Raw genomic sequence first — 17,229 nt, forward strand, 5'->3', positions numbered from 1 at the left:
TTCTACGAGAACAGTCAAATTTTGCCAAGGCAGAGATGAAGGGGTGACACTGAAACGACCCAGTGGATGCATCAATTCTGCCCTGAAACAGCCAAATTTGACATTTTGTGTAACAGATGTATTTTTCCATTCACCTCATACGTTGCGAGTGGATGGATGTACGACTGGGCTCACATGGATCCTATTGAATTAATAGGGATTGTGTATGTAAATGTTGGTACATGCGCTTGGTTCCGTACTGGGAATAAATTATTTATACTTTCACCCCTGGATATACTATATGGTAGAAAGAGTATGTGGCCTTTTTGTAGCCTACAGGCTGGAGATAAAATGTATGACAATGTAATGAGACGGACACTTTTTACATCATGCATGTTTCTCCGATCAAATAGCCTAACTTAAATGGCGCCCTATCAAATAGAAAATGTGCTGACATGTTAGCAAACAACATATCCCAAAAACAGGACAGGTCAAAGTAAAATAGACAATATTGAATGGACAATCGGGCTACTCACCACTGCTGTCCAGGAGTTTCACCCTGTGGGGTAAATTGTCATGATCAGTGGGTTCAAGTTTGTATCTGTCCATTTTTTATGAGCTGATCATGGTAAAAAGGAAAATACTTCTGATTTCCCACTTCGTACACATTGCAAATAGGTTCAGGATAACTACTAATAAAGTTGGGTAGCTGATATGCAGAGCTTAAATAGCCAAATTGAATAGTCACAGGAATCAGGACTAATAAAGCCAACCGCTTGTTTTTCAGGCGACACTGTAGGCTACACCTCAGTATAAGCATGGACCGACGCCGACGTCTTTATTTGGTCCTGCCCAGACTTGCCTTGATTTCCACGTCCACTGATGTTGTTGTTTTTGTCCCGTCCGGACCAAATCTGAACCAATCATTTTCTGTCTCGCCTAGGGCTGCAGAACAGTCAGGACAGGCCCTGGGTATTCAGCACCACTTTCATCATGTTATGCAATATATGATGTGTCACCACTGTTTTGAAACGACATGATGTAATAGAGCTCTTGGCCAACACCACCTAAATGTGTTCATTGAATATTCTGACATGTCTGCAGTGGCAGGGTAGCAGACGTGAAAAGTCCGTGCTTGCACACTTTTAAACTTAAAAAAAACATAAAATCATCTTCTCACTGCTCTTGCACACACTGACCATTAGCTTCATTGTAATTATTCAGGTGATCACTACTCTATCTGACCATGCACCATCAGTTACTGCACCCCCACCTCATCCATCTTCCACCTGTTGTCAAGGACACCGACCTCCACGTCGATAGCCTACACTTTTCCTAAGGGGCGGAGTTCAAGCCTAGTCAGAGATCAGATGGCGGAAGTGATGCTGCCATTATGGTTTTCACATGAAGCTTAGGGGACGGTACAGCAGGCGTCCATCCAAGATAGCCGCCGAGTAGTTTTAGTTGCCCATTCATTTGTGAGGGAAGAGTTTAATTAATGTTGACACATCGCTGTTAATTGAGCACAGAAACGGCTTGGTATTTTTCTAGGGGCGTTTTCACTTTCTGAAGGTAAGAGACTAGCATCGAGCTCCCATGTAATCCGAGGTTATCGAGCGTTAATTGGCGAAATAAATGCATAGTTGACATCGCTTTTGTAGGGTTTACCCTAAACATGTTGTAAAAGTAGATCGCCTAATGAACTGAATTTCTAGGCAATTGCTGCGGTGTGTTGTGGCTAGCAATGCTAGGCGAATTAATTCGATACATTGTATCAAGATAATATTGACGTCACGGCTGCCTGTATCTTGTAAGGTTTATAGTTGTACATGGTTGTTTCGTGTTTCACTTTTCATTGTAATTTATTAACAGCCACTGCACTTCAGGAGTATTCTCTCTCTTCAAATGACTGTACAGGAAATGCTAATGCTTTTACAGGTGCTCATGAATAACTTATTAGTTGTTTCACCTGCTTTGTTGTCCTACATGCACCGATAGTCAATGCATTTTCTTATTCAGATTAGTATGTGTGGGTCTTTTTGTATGTCTGTTGAACATCTCTAATTCTGCAACCTCCCTCTTTCTGTCCCACACAAACGCATACACACAGGAGCCATGTCTCCGTCTGTGCGTCTGCAGGAGATGATCAGGGTGATCAGAGGAGCCCGAACACAGGGAGAGGAGCGTGGTGTCATCCAGAGGGAGTGTGCTGCAATCCGGGCGCAGTTCAGACAGGCTGACAATGGGACGCGCTCTCACAATCTGGCAAAGCTGCTGTATGTGCACATGCTGGGTTACCCCGCCCACTTCGGTCAGGTAACGAACAGCGCCTCTTAAGATGTCTGTAGTGTTGGTATATTTGCTATATTTGTATCCTAGCAACTCCCCAAGTCCCTCTCTGGTCTCAGATGGAGTGTGTGCGTCTGATTGCCAGCCCTCGGTACAATGAGAAGCGTGTTGGGTACCTGGGTGCCATGATGCTTCTAGACGAGAAGCAGGATGCTAGCCTTCTCATCACTAACTCCATCAAGAAGTAAGGACAGTTTTATCAGCAATTTCACTATGAAATTGGAAGTATGAACATTTGAAGTGATTGCTGCATTGTTGGGAAAGAGCTAGCAAGAAAGGCATTTCACTTTACTTGTGCATGTGAAAACAAATCTTGAAACTTGTATAAGACAGACAGACAGACGGAACTAAGACAATTAGAGAGACATGACTCTGAAAAAGTCAGGCGGACGGAACGCTGAGACAGTCAGACAGGCGGACGGAACGCTGAGACAGTCAGACAGGCGGACGGAACGCTGAGACAGTCAGACAGGCGGACGGAACGCTGAGACAGTCAGACAGGCGGACGGAACGCTGAGACAGTCAGACAGGCGGACGGAACGCTGAGACAGTCAGACAGGCGGACGGAACGCTGAGACAGTCAGACAGGCGGACGGAACGCTGAGACAGTCAGACAGGCGGACGGAACGCTGAGACAGTCAGACAGACAGGCGGACGGAACGCTGAGACAGTCAGACAGGCGGACGGACGGAACGCTGAGACAGTCAGACAGGCGGACGGAACGCTGAGACAGTCAGACAGGCGGACGGAACGCTGAGACAGTCAGACAGGCGGACGGACGGAACGCTGAGACAGTCAGACAGGCGGACGGACGGAACGCTGAGACAGTCAGACAGGCGGACGGACGGAACGCTGAGACAGTCAGACAGGCGGACGGACGGAACGCTGAGACAGTCAGACAGGCGGACGGACGGAACGCTGAGACAGTCAGACAGGCGGACGGACGGAACGCTGAGACAGTCAGACAGGCGGACGGACGGAACGCTGAGACAGACAGACAGGCGGACGGACGGAACGCTGAGACAGACAGACAGGCGGACGGACGGAACGCTGAGACAGACAGGCGGACGGACGGACCGCTGAGACAGACAGGCGGACGGACGGACCGCTGAGACAGACAGGCGGACGGACGGACCGCTGAGACATTCAGGCGGACGGACGGACCGCTGAGACATTCAGGCGGACGGACGGACCGCTGAGACATTCAGGCGGACGGACGGACCGCTGAGACATTCAGGCGGACGGACGGACCGCTGAGACATTCAGGCGGACGGACGGACCGCTGAGACATTCAGGCGGACGGACGGACCGCTGAGACATTCAGGCGGACGGACGGACCGCTGAGACATTCAGGCGGACGGACGGACCGCTGAGACATTCAGGCGGACGGACGGACCGCTGAGACATTCAGGCGGACGGACGGACCGCTGAGACATTCAGGCGGACGGACGGACCGCTGAGACAGTCAGACGGGAGGACGGAACGCTGAGACAGACGGACGGAACGCTGAGACAGTCAGACAGGAGGACGGAACGCTGAGACAGACGGACGGAACGCTGAGACAGTCAGACAGCGTTCTCAGACAGTTCCATAATCATCAATGTTGCCATACATAAACATTGAACTAGTGGTCTAGTAACCTCTACCTGAGCACAAAGCAATTGAGCAATTGTCATTAAACCCCCATCTCAGTGACCTGTCCCACAGCAGTCAGTATGTCCAGTCTCTGGCTCTGTGTACTCTGGGCTGTATGGGCTCAGCTGAGATGTGTCGAGACCTGGCCCCAGAGATCGACCGCCTCCTCAGAGCCTCCAACTCCTACATCAAAAAGAAGGTGAGCACTCTCTGTACACACACACACACACACACACACACACACACACACACACACACACACACACACACTGCCATTCCTTTCATCACGCCTTCATGGCTGACCTTGGTAATGCAGAAACCCAAACCAATCCATCTTGAGCACTACTGTAAAACACTGCATTGCAACAGACTAAAGGAAACCGTCATGCGGACTGAACTGCGGGTGAGACGCAAAGTGATGCGCTGACATTGAAGGTTTTCGTCGTTATGAAGCTGATCGTGACGACATTGACATTTCAGGCTGCTCTTTGCGCGGTGCACATTGTGAGGAAAGTACCAGAACTAGGAGAGCTGTTTACCCCTGCATCTCGATCCCTGCTCTCTGAAAAGAACCACGGTGAGTCTGTCCTCATTTGTTTTGCTTTTCTTACATCACCAGCTGTTCAACTGTCTGCTCCTTTCTGTCAATCTTTCTGTGCCTACCTGTTTCACAGTCTGTTACGTTCGAGTACGGTATGTAGTCTTGCATTCTGACTGTTAGCCGTTACTATGGGTGTTATAGCATAGTAAACCGTGTCCGTGTGGCAATTATTCCCCTCGTGGTTTGGTCTGATTGCAGGGGTGTTACATGGAGCTGTGGTTCTGATTACTGAGCTGTGTGAGCGCAACCCAGACACACTAGAGCAGTTTCGTAAGGTAAAATGCGCACACACTCACCCACCTCATCTCACCCCATTCCAGTACACCCACTCAACATGAGACATTACATTTCAGTCCCTTGAAAATTATAGATGTGGTTATACACTGTAACAAATGCCAAAATCGATACTTGTGAAAAAGGGCAGACGGTTGCACATTCTCCCACATCCTTAGATGCTGATCTGTGATTTTTGACTCCTGGTGTGTGTTTGGTCTAGGCGGTGCCGGAGCTGGTCCAGATAATGAAAGGCCTGGTGATGTCTGGTTACTCTCCAGAACACAACGTGGCTGGTATCAGTGACCCCTTCCTACAGGTCAGTGTTTTTAAATCATTTATTTTACCAGGGGAATTGGAGTCACTTTTGTGACTGAACATACATACACTACATGACCAAATGTATGTGGACACCTGCTCGTCAAACATCTCGTTCCAAAATCATGGAGATTAATATGGAGTTGGTCCACCCCTTTGTTGCTATAACAGCCTCCACTCTTCTGGGAAGGCTTTTCACTAGATGTTGGAACATTGCTGTGGGGACTTGCTTCCATTCAGCCATGAGCATTAGTGAGGTCGTTAACTGATGTTGGTCGATTAGGCCTGGCTCGCAGTCGGCTTTCCAATTCATCCCAAAGGTGTTTGATGGGGTTGAGGTCAGGGCTCTGCAGGCCAGTCAAGTTCTTCCACAACCGATCTCGACAAACCATTTCTGTATGGACCTTGCTTTGTGCACAGGGGCATTGTCATGTTCTTACAGGAAAGGGCCTTCCCCAAACTGTTGCCACAAATTTGGAAGCACAGAATCATCTAGAATGTCATTGTATACTGTACCGTTATGATTTCCCTTCACTGGAACTAAGGGGCTGAGTCTGAACTATGAAAAACAGCCCCAGACCATTATTCCTCCTCCACCAAACTTTACAGTTAGCACCATGCATTTGGGCAGGTAGTGTTCTCCTGGCATCCACCAAACCCATATTCGTCCATCGCACTGCCAGATGGTGAAGTCTGATTCATCACTCCAGGGAACGCGTTTCCACTGCTCCAGAGTCCAATGGCGGCGAGCTTTACACCACTCCAGCTGTCGCTTGGCATTGCGAATGGTGATCTTTGGCTTGTGTGCGGCTGCTCGGCCATGGAAACCCATTTCATGAAGCTCCCGACAAACAGTTATTGTGCTGACGTTGCTTCCAGAGGCAGTTTGGAACTCGGTAGTGAGTGTTGCAACCGAGGACAGATGGGTTTTACATGCTAGGTGCTTCAGCACTCGGCGGTCATGTTCTGTGAGCTTGTGTGACCTACCACTTCGCGGCTGAGCTGTTGCTCCTACACGTTTCCACTTCACAATAACAGCACTTGACCGGGGCAGAAATTTGACGAACTGACTTGTTGGGAAGGTGATATCCTATGACGCTGCCACGTTGAAGGTCACTGAGCTCTTCAGTACGGCCATTCTACTGCCAATGTTTGTCTATAGAGATTGCATGGCTGTGTGCTCGATTTTATACACCTGTCAGCAACGGGTGTGCCTGAAATAGCCGAATCCACTATTTGAAGTGGCGTCCACATACTTTTGTGTGTATATATAGTGTATTTCTCTTTCTGTCTATCCATCATTAGGTGCGCATTCTTAGGTTGCTGAGGATCCTGGGTCGTAATAACGATACAGCTAGTGATGCCGTGAATGACCTGCTGGCCCAGGTACAGTAATGAAACCACACACAAGGATTCACACTGCAGGATTTTCACCAGTTCACCAGGGTTGTTGTTGTTGTTGTTGTTGTTGTTGAATTATTCTATTTAAGCAATAAAGGCCCGAGGAGGTGTGGTATATGGCCAATATACCACGGCTAAGGGCTGCTCTTATGTATGACGCAACTCGGAGTGCCTGGACACAGCCCTCAGCCGTGGTATATTGGCTATATACCACAACCCCCGAGGTGCCTTATTGCTATTATAAACCGATCACTAATGTAATTAGAGCAGTAAAAAAAAGAAAATGGTCATACCCGTGGTATGCAAACTGATATAGCACCGTCTGTCAGCCAATCAGCATTCAGGGCTCAAACCTCCCAGTTTATGATTCGATATTTATATACTGCTTCTTTATACAGGTGGCCACGAACACAGACAGCAGTAAGACTGCAGGCAGTGCTGTGTTGTATGAAACCGTTCTCACTGTCATGGACATCAAATCGGAAAGTGGCTTGAGGGTAAGTGCCACATGTGATACCATCATCAAGTCATTTCTTGTTTGTATGTATTCACATCTTTTTGAATGTGCTACAAATGGTAGAGGCCAATGTAGCTAACATGGATGTACATCAGAGGCCGTATGTCTAGGTTGTGTCTGTTGTGTGTGTGTGCGACAGGTCCTAGCTGTGAACATCCTGGGGCGATTTCTTCTGAACAACGATAGGAACATCCGGTTGGTGCCTCCTCACCCCCCCCCCTCCTTCCTTCCCTCTGTCTCTTCCTTTTATCTCATCTGGTCCTCATTTGGTCCTTCTTCGTGGTTTCTAGCCCATTGCTTAGAAGCTCATTGTTGCCTGAGGCAGACAAATCTGTGTATTCTAATAAATCTAAACACAGTCCGTAACGTCTATTTCTGTGATTATTTAGCTAGAGGCCTTAGTGACAGACAGGGTTGTGGGGCTATCTGTACGTTATGGGCTAGCGATTACATATAAGTTTCCTTTTTTATCCGTCTGTTCCTGTTGGGATTGTTCCCGTAGGGTCTGTCTGGCCCAGCAGGTTATTCTGGTCTGGTCCCAGGCTTAACCACGTCCTCCCTGTGGCTGGTGGAAAGCTGCTAGACTGGTTCAGAGCAGATATGACCATTCTCTCAGCATGCAGAGTGATCGCAGATCGTTACACCAGATATACATTTCAAAGACCTTAAAACTTAGAGGAGAGCGGTCACGCTCACCATCCGGGAAGACGGCACACAGCTAAAAATGTTTGCGGAAGATGCGTGAGGTGGGAGACCTTGGAAATGGAAGTTGCAGATGGGAAGTTTGTTCCATGAAATGTATCCATGCACCAGTTGCGTTGATAAACTATCACAGCCCTTCTACACGTCCAGAAACAAACACATGTAACACGTCTTTCTCTTTCTATGTCTAAATATGTTTTATTTGGGCGCAGGTACATCTCAATGACTTCCCTTCAGAAGATTGTTCAGACGGACCACAATGCAGTGCAGCGTCACAGAGGGACCATAGTGGACTGCCTGAAGGACCAGGATGCTTCTGTCAAACGGTACTGTGTTGATTTCTGAGCCTGTACTGCCAGTTGGCCACGCGTCACCTATTCACGAGCGACAATGGACGGTGGCATATAACTGTAGAGAATGACAGTATATAGTTACAATCTTCTTTGTGTTTATCCCTCAGCCGGGCATTGGAGCTTTCTCTGGCCCTGGTGTCAGCTGTCAACATCCGCTCTCTGATGAAAGAGCTGCTCCTCTTCCTCTCCAGCTGTCCCCCAGAGCTCCGAGCACACACCACCTCAGGCATCTTCAACGCCGCAGAGAGGTACTGGGCCGGCCGTCACCTGTCTAGGGGGCTTTAAATGTCTCTGGGTATCTGGATGTCTCATTTTGTATCTATGTCTATGTGAATGTTTCCCTGTCCCAGGTGTGGTAGTGTGTTTCTGACTCGCTCTCTGTGTCTGTATATGTCTCACTGCTATTTGGCTGTTCTACCACTGAACACACACACAGGCCTAGCCAGTAGCCTGTGTCCTCGCTGTGTGCCACTGTCTGTGTTTTGTGTCTGAGCCGCAGCACTGAACACCACTGAGTCTCTTGCCTCCGTGTCTCTGTCAGGTATGCTCCCTCTCAGCGCTGGCACATTGACACCATCCTGCATGTCCTCACCACGGTAAATACTGACGCTCTACTGCACCGCAATCACCCGGTGACTGCACAACTTGTTTTAACTACCGTACGACTTGTTTTAACTATGGCCAGCTATTGTAAATAACCCCAAGATGTAGCCCACTTATATCACCCCACTGTACTTCAAGCTGTCTGGGTGGAAACTAGGCAGCGTCCACATTGCCACTTTTTGCCCTGTCTGGACTCGTCTAGACATTCCTGTGTTTGACAGTAGTACCATCTCTTTTAGGCAGGGGGCGACGTGAGGGATGAGACGGTTCCCAACCTGATCCAGCTCATCACCACAGCAACAGAACTACACTGCTACACGGTCCACAAGCTGTACAGAGCCCTGATTACAGACATCTCAGTGGTATGGCTTTAGTGTGAATGTGCTTTGTGTGCCACGCTCTGTTCGAAATGGGATTTGTGTTATCAGTCAGGAAAACCTCAGTGCCCTGGTTATCCTCTATTCTCAGCTGTGGAACTGTGAAAATGTTGTTGGTTTGTGTGTGCAGCAATCCCTGGTACAGGTGGCGTGCTGGTGTATTGGGGAGTATGGAGACCTGCTTCTCAGAGGAGAGTGTGAGGAGACAGAACCTGTTCAGGTACACGACCGAGGATGCTGTGGTTGTTTTAACACAGGCATGGTTAATAACCATTGACAATACAGTATTTAACTGTCATAAAACCGAGACAGTTCTTCTTGTTTCTCCTTCCTGCCATTAGGTGGCAGAGGACGATGTCCTGGACGCCTTGGAAATGGTTCTACAGTCACATATGTCGTCGCCGGCAACCAGGGGCTTTGCTCTCACGGCAACAATGAAACTCAGCACACGCATAACACACAACGTGGAGTAAGCATCATTAACTCACACCCCCTCAGAACACTGCTGCAACCGCTAGACCGCAGCTACTGAAAACGGCTTTGTCAGTTTTGCCCACTGCGTGGGGGTCTTGGGACTTGTGACTCTCATTGCTGATGTAGAGAATACTAAAATAGCTCTTGTTTCCTGCTGCTTTTCCTCTCCCCGTCCCTGTCCGGCCCTGTCCGTCCCTGTCCGGCAGTCGCATTAGGAGCATCGTCAGCATCTACGGCAGCTGCATTGACGTGGAACTCCAGCAGAGGGCAGTGGAATACAACGCTCTGTTTAAGAAATACGACCACATGAGGTAGACCATATGTATATACATACAGTATATTGTCAGTGATAGCCAATGATGTGTACATATATTATTATATCTATGAATACAACACTGAGGGGAAATGGCAGCCCCTCAGTGACTCAATTATGGTCTTCATCATGGTAGCCACTTTTGCTTTGCCCGTTACACTGCTAAGAGAGCTCTGTGTTCGCAGGGCTGCTGTTCTGGAGAGAATGCCAGTGATAGACAAGAGCTCACCGGGACATACCAATGGAGAATCAGCAGGGGGGTCTATGAAAGAGATGGAGCCAACCAAACGGACACAGGAAGTAGTATTACCCCAGGAACCTGCTAACCAGGTAAGGGATGAAAATGACTGCAATAAACTTTGGTAGTTCAGCTATCTGGATATGAAGTATGGACTTGACCTATTGTGTACTTTCTCAAGCTAAACCTCTCAAAAGTAACTCGATGTGGAATATTTGCCTCATTTTCTCTCGTCAAGGTGTGTGATCTGTTGGACCTGCTAGGTGGTTCTGGGGAGCCTCCCCAGCCCAGCCCCGCCCTGTCCACCACAGCGCTAGGCCCTGTTAGCAGCACGGCTGGGGGAGACCTACTGGACCTGCTGGGAGGCCTGGACGTCACGCCTGGTGAGACACGGAGCTGTTGAGTGAGACTGAATGAGAAACGGAGAGGGGGGTTTTCAGAGAGATGGACAAAGCCATCATTAAGCCATCAGAAAAACATTTTGAAGATTAACTTTTTGGGGATTTTAGAATGAACACACCAGTAGCTTTATGCGAAAGATACAGCACATCTTCCTAATGTATTTAATGATGGTCTGTTTTCTGGTGCTGAATTACATGAGCCCCCAGTGTGACGGATGTTTCTTTGTTTCCATAGTGCCACCTAGTGTTATAGTGTATGAGAAGAACGGCGTGACACTGAAACTACAGACTGACAAACAGACAGACACGGGCATGACCATTACCCTCACTGCCACCAACTCTACTGACAGGGACATCACCAGCCTCACCCTGCAAGCAGCAGTACCCAAGGTCTGTCCGTCTGTATTTGTGTCCACCTGTCAGACTACCTTACTTACCTTATTTGGTATTCCAAACTTGTACGTCATGAGTAGGCTCCTCTAGACCATGTGACCAGACCAGAAAAAACTCTGGGCCCTAGTTATAGGCTGTTCATGACCTTTGTCTCTCACTTCCATCCACCTCAGAGCGTCCAGTTACAGATGAAGGCTCCGAGTGGTGACGTCATCCCCGCACACGGCTTAGGTCAGGTGACCCAGACTGTGCTCCTCAACAACCCTAACAAGGTGGGTCTTCGTTCAGTCAGTCCGTGGTTGCCACACTCACAATGAACTTAACATTCACTTCCTTCCCAACCAGGTGAGTCTGAAAATGAGGGTGCGCGTGTGCTACACCAGCCAGGACTTTGTCTGCCAGGACACGGTGCAGATCGACTCATTTCCCAGCCCCGCCTGGTAATGACTGCTGAAATCAACCTGTCCATCAACGTTGACATCAGACCATGGAAGGATCGACAGCCGACCAGGCCCAGGAGTGGGGATCCATTCTACCTGACAGCTGCCTGTCAATCAACTATTCTACAGTACATCCCAATGTTTTTCCAAATGACTCTTATCTTATTTTTCTAAATGGCTGACCCTCAAGAACTGTGGAAAATGTTCCCCTACAGTTGGCAGGGATTTCTGTAAACTCTTGATACTGTCACCCTAAAAGCCATTGTCACCATTACCTTTTCAGCTTCTGATTGGACTACTGGTATTACATTTCCCATAGCATAACCAACAGTATTAATGGCACTATCTTTGGTGTGTATTTGGTGTCACATCAATCAGCAATAGTAATATGCAGCCGTCTGCCTGGGCCTGTGGGACTTGTCCGATCAGAAGAGAAATCTATCCTGAGAACTGTGCAACCGAGACTGTCCACCTGGATCATCTTTTAAGAGAGTACCGTGAAGTCTTGACCCATGAAACCGTGACAACTTTTCTTTCACTCCAGGACTACTTACCTACCTGCTGTTGTAGTTCCCTCGCATCCATCTGAGCCACGTGATTAGCATCCCCTAACACTACACCTTATCCACACTTAACGGTACATGCCTTCCATTGGTGTGCTCTCCTCCTCCCTACCTCTATTTACCAACTGCTTCTCTCTTCCCCTGTGCCTGTCACTCAGAACCCCTTTTGGAGCTGAGGTATTGTCATGTATGTGTATATAGACTTTATTTTGAGGTGGGACTTGCTGTTTTATCTGTGAATGATGTGTAGTACCGGGAAAGAGAATTCAGTTTGTGTGCATTGCCTTTGACATTTTGTAATTAAAGGTTATCAAATTGAATTATGAATGCATTATTTTCCAGAGTTTGTACCTGCCTATATGGAAAGTTGTTTTACAATGCACTGCTAAATCACACACTCATGCAATAGCAGCCATGCATGTACTTCAAAAGAAAAACGGTACATTTCACCTTTTATTCACAAGCAAAATAACCAGTGTCCAAAGTCTCTCGCTGTGTCCAACTTACTTAAATTCCAACAGTGTATGGTTGGTTACAAAAACAATCTACACAGAGGAATTATAGCAGTCCAAATTGCTGCTCTGTGGTGTGACGATGACAAACTCTGCCCACTACGGTTGGCCCCACTGCCCACTAGGAGATGAGGTGGATGCAGGAACAGTGGCAGACTAGCCCTCCTCTTAGCGCCAGGACCAGATGCAGCACTGAGCCTCCCTGGATCTTGTAGTCCGCAGCCGTCTTCTCATCGTTCCTGAGAGGGATGGGATTAAGTCAGAGCAGATAAAACAAGTGTTGCATCCAAGATGTAATGCTGCCACTTGATTAACGCTAGAACCACCCTAAACCAACAGTGTTTGATATTGTAAATAAAATAAATCAGCCCCCCCCCCCCCCCCCCAAAAAAAAAGCTATGTCCTGCTCCTTCCCTGTTGTATTTTACATTGCTCATTTGTCCGAATTTTGTTTATCACAAACATTTTAAAAAATCCACACCTATTCCCAACTTAACCTGCCAAGACAATGCTCTGTAAGACGTTGGTACGCAGCCAGGCGCTGATGCGTGTCACTCTCCTCACTAAATTAACGACGGATGGATGAAAATTGTGCACTTCACAACTGAATTTAAATTGACCGTGCTCCTTGCGGGTTTATCATTCTTCACGTTTTACTTTGTAAAAAGAAGCTGTTACAGGCCTGTTTTATTTACTAGAACGGAAAACATGCTACGTGTTGCAGTAGGTCCTTAGAATAACTCCAAACATATCCTTGAATATCCAGGTTGTTCAGCCAAGGGACTCAAACGGTGCCAGCCCACTGAATGAATGGGCGATAATTGCACATTACTTCACAATGTCATTTAAAATAGGCCTAACTAAATGATAAGGAGGGTGAAGCCGGCCCATCGAAACTATACCGAAACTAATTTCACACGTAATAAGACAGCCTATAAACAAGATTAAATTGACAGTCTGAGTGACAATATTATCAGTTGTCAAATTGCACACGAAGAGACGGGCACATTTTGTAATTGACAGATGCAGGGAAAGAAGCATCACTTCATCAAATCATCACATGCAGGTAAAACGTTTTGATTTCTATATAGTATCAGAAAGATCATATTGTGCAGTTTCTATGATGCTTACGTTTGTCAAATAACTCAAAATTCAAGAGGTGCAGCTCTATTTCCAAATTTCACTTTTTAAAAGAATATCTGCTGTCCATGCACTCAGCACATGCCCACTCAGGGGCAGCATTTCTCTGGCTACTAAGAAAAGATGAGTAACATAATAAACTTAAAATACGGTATTCTGTTTCCATTTAAATACATTTTCTTATTTCCACAATGTTTCTGTAGACCTGCCAAAACTAAATTATAAAGGACTTATTTGTGATGGACTTGAACTAGTGTTTTTTTAGTTTTGACAAACTAATGAAAATGCTATTATGCTCTTTGAAATAATTATTTAGTATTCTAATGTTAGCTAAGACCTTTATAAACACAACCAAATGATTATTCTTCAGATTGCATATATGAAATGTATTTATTAGACTGTTATAATGTCATTGGCTGGAAGTGTCAAAAATTGGCTTTAGGCCTGCGTTTTTCACGAGGACGTCGTAGAATAATTTAAAACATATCCATGACTAACAAATAACTATTGATGTTAAATTTATACATGGATATTGAGGCTTTGATTAAGAAGTTGGAGCTCTTCTCTGTCTGCGTCAAAAAGGACAACACACAGAGGTCTTTCCATCACTGTATGATTTTGTTGTGTGCAAATGAACTCAAGCTTAAGGACAATGTCAAATGTGATATAACGAAGGACCTGAGTGAGTTGGGTGCCCAATTACGCAGGTACTTTCCCAAAACGGATGACACAAACAACTGGATTCGTTATCCCTTTCATGCCCTGCCTCCAGTCCACTTACTGATATCTGAACAAGAGAGCATCGTCGAAATTGCAACAAGCAGTTCTGTGAAAATTGAATTTAATCAGAAGCCACTCCCAGATTTCTGGATAGGGCTGCGCTCAGAGTATCCTGCCTTGGCAAATCGCGCTGTTAAGACACTGATGCCCTTTGCAATCACGTACCTATGTCAAAGTGGATTCTCGGCCCTCACTAGCATGAAAACTAAATACAGGCACAGACTGTGTGTGGAAAATGATTTAAGACAGACTCTCTCCAATACAACCCAACATTGCAGAGTTATGTGAATCCTTTCAAGCACACTCTTCTCATTAACCTGTGGTGAGTTATTCACAATTTTCAATGAACAAAAAGTTTATATTTAAGATGGCTAAATAAAGAGCAAAATTATCGATTATTATTATATTATTATTTGTGCCCTGGTCCTATAAGAGCTCTTTGTCACTTCCCACAAGCCAGGTTGTGACAAAAACTCACACTCATTCTTATGTTTAATAAATGTATCGTATAGTGTGTGTGTGGCAGGCTTACAATGATAGTAAAAAACAACATTTGAGAGTGCGCTGACCCTGGTGCTAGAGGGGGTACGCAGCAGGAGGTTGAATGTTTGAAGGGATACGGGACTAGAAAAAGTTTGGGAACAACTGCTCTAGAGGGTACTTATAGGCAGAAAGGCCAGGCGCTTCTGGTGTTAAAGGGAGCAGATGTTTATTTTTATTTCACCTTTATTTAACATGACAAGATTGTGATGGAAGGGTTTATCACTTACATCTGTTTTCCACTGTAGATGAGTCTTTGTTGTTGAGGTGGAATCCCCTCTTTCTCTTCCACCCTTTCTTTAATTCTCTCCACCTTCATACGTGTACAAGAGCGCATATAAGCACATCATTACAGGACATGACTCTCCAATGTATTACTGACATGAGTAACTTAATCCTTATATTACACATAGAAAGAAAATGCATTAGATTAAAATCAACCTTCAGAGTAATGATGTTTCATACCTTGTCTGTGGGCTCAATGTCGATCTCTATTTCTTTGCCAGTGAGAGTCTGAAACAGAAAAATTACGTTAACTAGCTAACTAACGTTACGTTAGGTAGCTAGTTAGCTAACATGGCTGTTGTTACAACATTGTAGCTATACGGGGATGACGGTTCAATAGCCAATGACCTGTAATGTCCACTATATAACTAGCGCTGTTCAGATCAATACATTTACCAAAGATATGTATAACTAACATGTAAACTACGTCTAATATTACAATCCAACTAACGTTAGCTCGACGATGGTGAGATACGAACATACAGTCTGTAAACTAGAGGGCATGGCCACAAATTAAATGGCTGGTCTTACCTTAACCTTGATCAGCATTTTGACTTTAAATACGTTTTAAATCAATTTAAGATTAAATACCTAATCCACAATTATAGTGTTGTGGTATTGATGTCAAATTCAGCAAACCTTCTGATTGAACTTTACTTCCTGTGTAAGTCACTGTTTTGTCTGTTGTCCATCTACCGTATTTTGAGAGACATAGGTTCCGCTTTGCAAATAATTACTTTCTGGGAAAATACTGTATGTGACTGTTATAAAGTTAACTTTAAAAAACGTTGTGCACGGGGGAATTGTCATGTTGTTACAGGAAAGGGCCTTCCCCAAACTATTGCCAGAAAGTTGGAAGCACAGAATCGTCTAGAATGTCATTGTATGCTGTAGCGTTAAGATTTCCCTTCACTGGAACTAAGGGGCCTAGCCCAAATCATGAAAAACAGACCCAGAACATTATTCCTCCTCCACCAAACTTTACAGTTGGCACTATGCATTCGGGCAGATAGCGTTCTCCTGGCATCCAGAAAAATCCAGATTTGTCCGTCGGATGGTGAAGCGTGATTCATCACTCCAGAGAATGCGTTTCCACTGCTCCAGAGTCCAATTGCTGTGAACTTTACACCACTGGCATTGCGCATGGTGATCTTAGGCTTGTGTGTGGCTGCTCGGCCTTGGAAACCCATTTCATGAAGCTCCCGACTAACATTTCTTGTGCTGACGTTGCTTCCAGAGGCAGTTTGGAACTCAGTAGTGAGTGTTGCAACCGAAGACAGAGGCCCTCCCATCAAACATTTTTTGTGGCCCCCATCTTGATGGCGAAGAGAAATATTTACGTTTTAAAGGGAATTTGCAATTCTACTAATTTTGCCATGGGGCGGAGAGAAACGTTTTCAGTTCTAAAGCACATTTCTGCAGTTCTACAAATTTTGCCATGCGGTGGAGAGAACATTTAGCAATTCTATAACAAATTTCATGCAATTCTCCTAATTTTGCCATAGGGTGGAGAGACATTTTTGCAGTAAAAAATTTTTTTTCATGCAGTTCTACACTTTTTGCCATGGGGTGGAGAGGAATTATTGCAGTTTTAAAGGACAATTCCACAACTTTTCAACCTCATATTCATCATCTTCCGCACCAAACCAGCGTATACATACGTAAAAACATTACATTTCTATCAAATCAAATGTATTTATAAAGCCCTTCTTACATCAGCTGATATCTCAAAGTGCTGTACAGAAACCCAGCCTAAAACCCCAAACAGCAAGCAATGCAGGTGTAGAAGCACGGTGGCTAGGAAAAACTCCCTCGGAAGGCCAGAACCTAGGAAGAAACCTAGAGAGGAACCAGGCTATGAGGGGAGGCCAGTCCTCTTCTGGCTGTGCCGGGTGGAGATTATAACAGAACATGGCCAAGATGTTCAAATGTTCATAGATGACCAGCAGGGTCAAATAATAATAATCACAGTGGTTGTCGAGGGTGCAACAAGTCAGCACCTCAGGAGTAAATGTCAGTTGGCTTTTAATAGCCCATCATTA

General features: G+C 45.9%; 2 protein-coding genes across 2 annotated transcripts; one reads left to right on the forward strand and one right to left on the reverse strand.

Moving 5' to 3' along the window:
- The first annotated feature begins 1,354 nt into the window (after positions 1 to 1,354).
- LOC115169482 (AP-1 complex subunit gamma-1) lies at positions 1,355 to 12,250 on the forward strand. The gene is made up of 22 exons (XM_029725144.1): positions 1,355 to 1,551; positions 2,090 to 2,295; positions 2,388 to 2,512; positions 4,021 to 4,162; positions 4,444 to 4,540; positions 4,763 to 4,839; positions 5,061 to 5,156; positions 6,461 to 6,541; positions 6,955 to 7,053; positions 7,213 to 7,268; positions 7,988 to 8,101; positions 8,236 to 8,376; positions 8,670 to 8,724; positions 8,971 to 9,093; positions 9,239 to 9,328; positions 9,450 to 9,577; positions 9,789 to 9,893; positions 10,081 to 10,225; positions 10,372 to 10,516; positions 10,770 to 10,924; positions 11,101 to 11,199; positions 11,273 to 12,250. Exons 2-22 carry the CDS (start codon positions 2,095 to 2,097, stop codon positions 11,369 to 11,371), a joined length of 2,373 nt encoding a protein of 790 aa, XP_029581004.1. The 5' UTR covers positions 1,355 to 1,551; positions 2,090 to 2,094; the 3' UTR covers positions 11,372 to 12,250.
- A 115-nt stretch (positions 12,251 to 12,365) lies between these two features.
- LOC115169483 (NEDD8) lies at positions 12,366 to 15,881 on the reverse strand. The gene is made up of 4 exons (XM_029725145.1): positions 15,719 to 15,881; positions 15,368 to 15,415; positions 15,133 to 15,215; positions 12,366 to 12,681 (listed from the first exon to the last, which is right to left on the reverse strand). Exons 1-4 carry the CDS (start codon positions 15,734 to 15,736, stop codon positions 12,564 to 12,566), a joined length of 267 nt encoding a protein of 88 aa, XP_029581005.1. The 5' UTR covers positions 15,737 to 15,881; the 3' UTR covers positions 12,366 to 12,563.
- Between the last annotated feature and the right edge of the window lie 1,348 nt (positions 15,882 to 17,229).

Source organism: Salmo trutta, chromosome 31 (assembly GCF_901001165.1).
Source record: "Salmo trutta chromosome 31, fSalTru1.1, whole genome shotgun sequence".
Classification (NCBI taxonomy): domain Eukaryota; kingdom Metazoa; phylum Chordata; class Actinopteri; order Salmoniformes; family Salmonidae; genus Salmo; species Salmo trutta.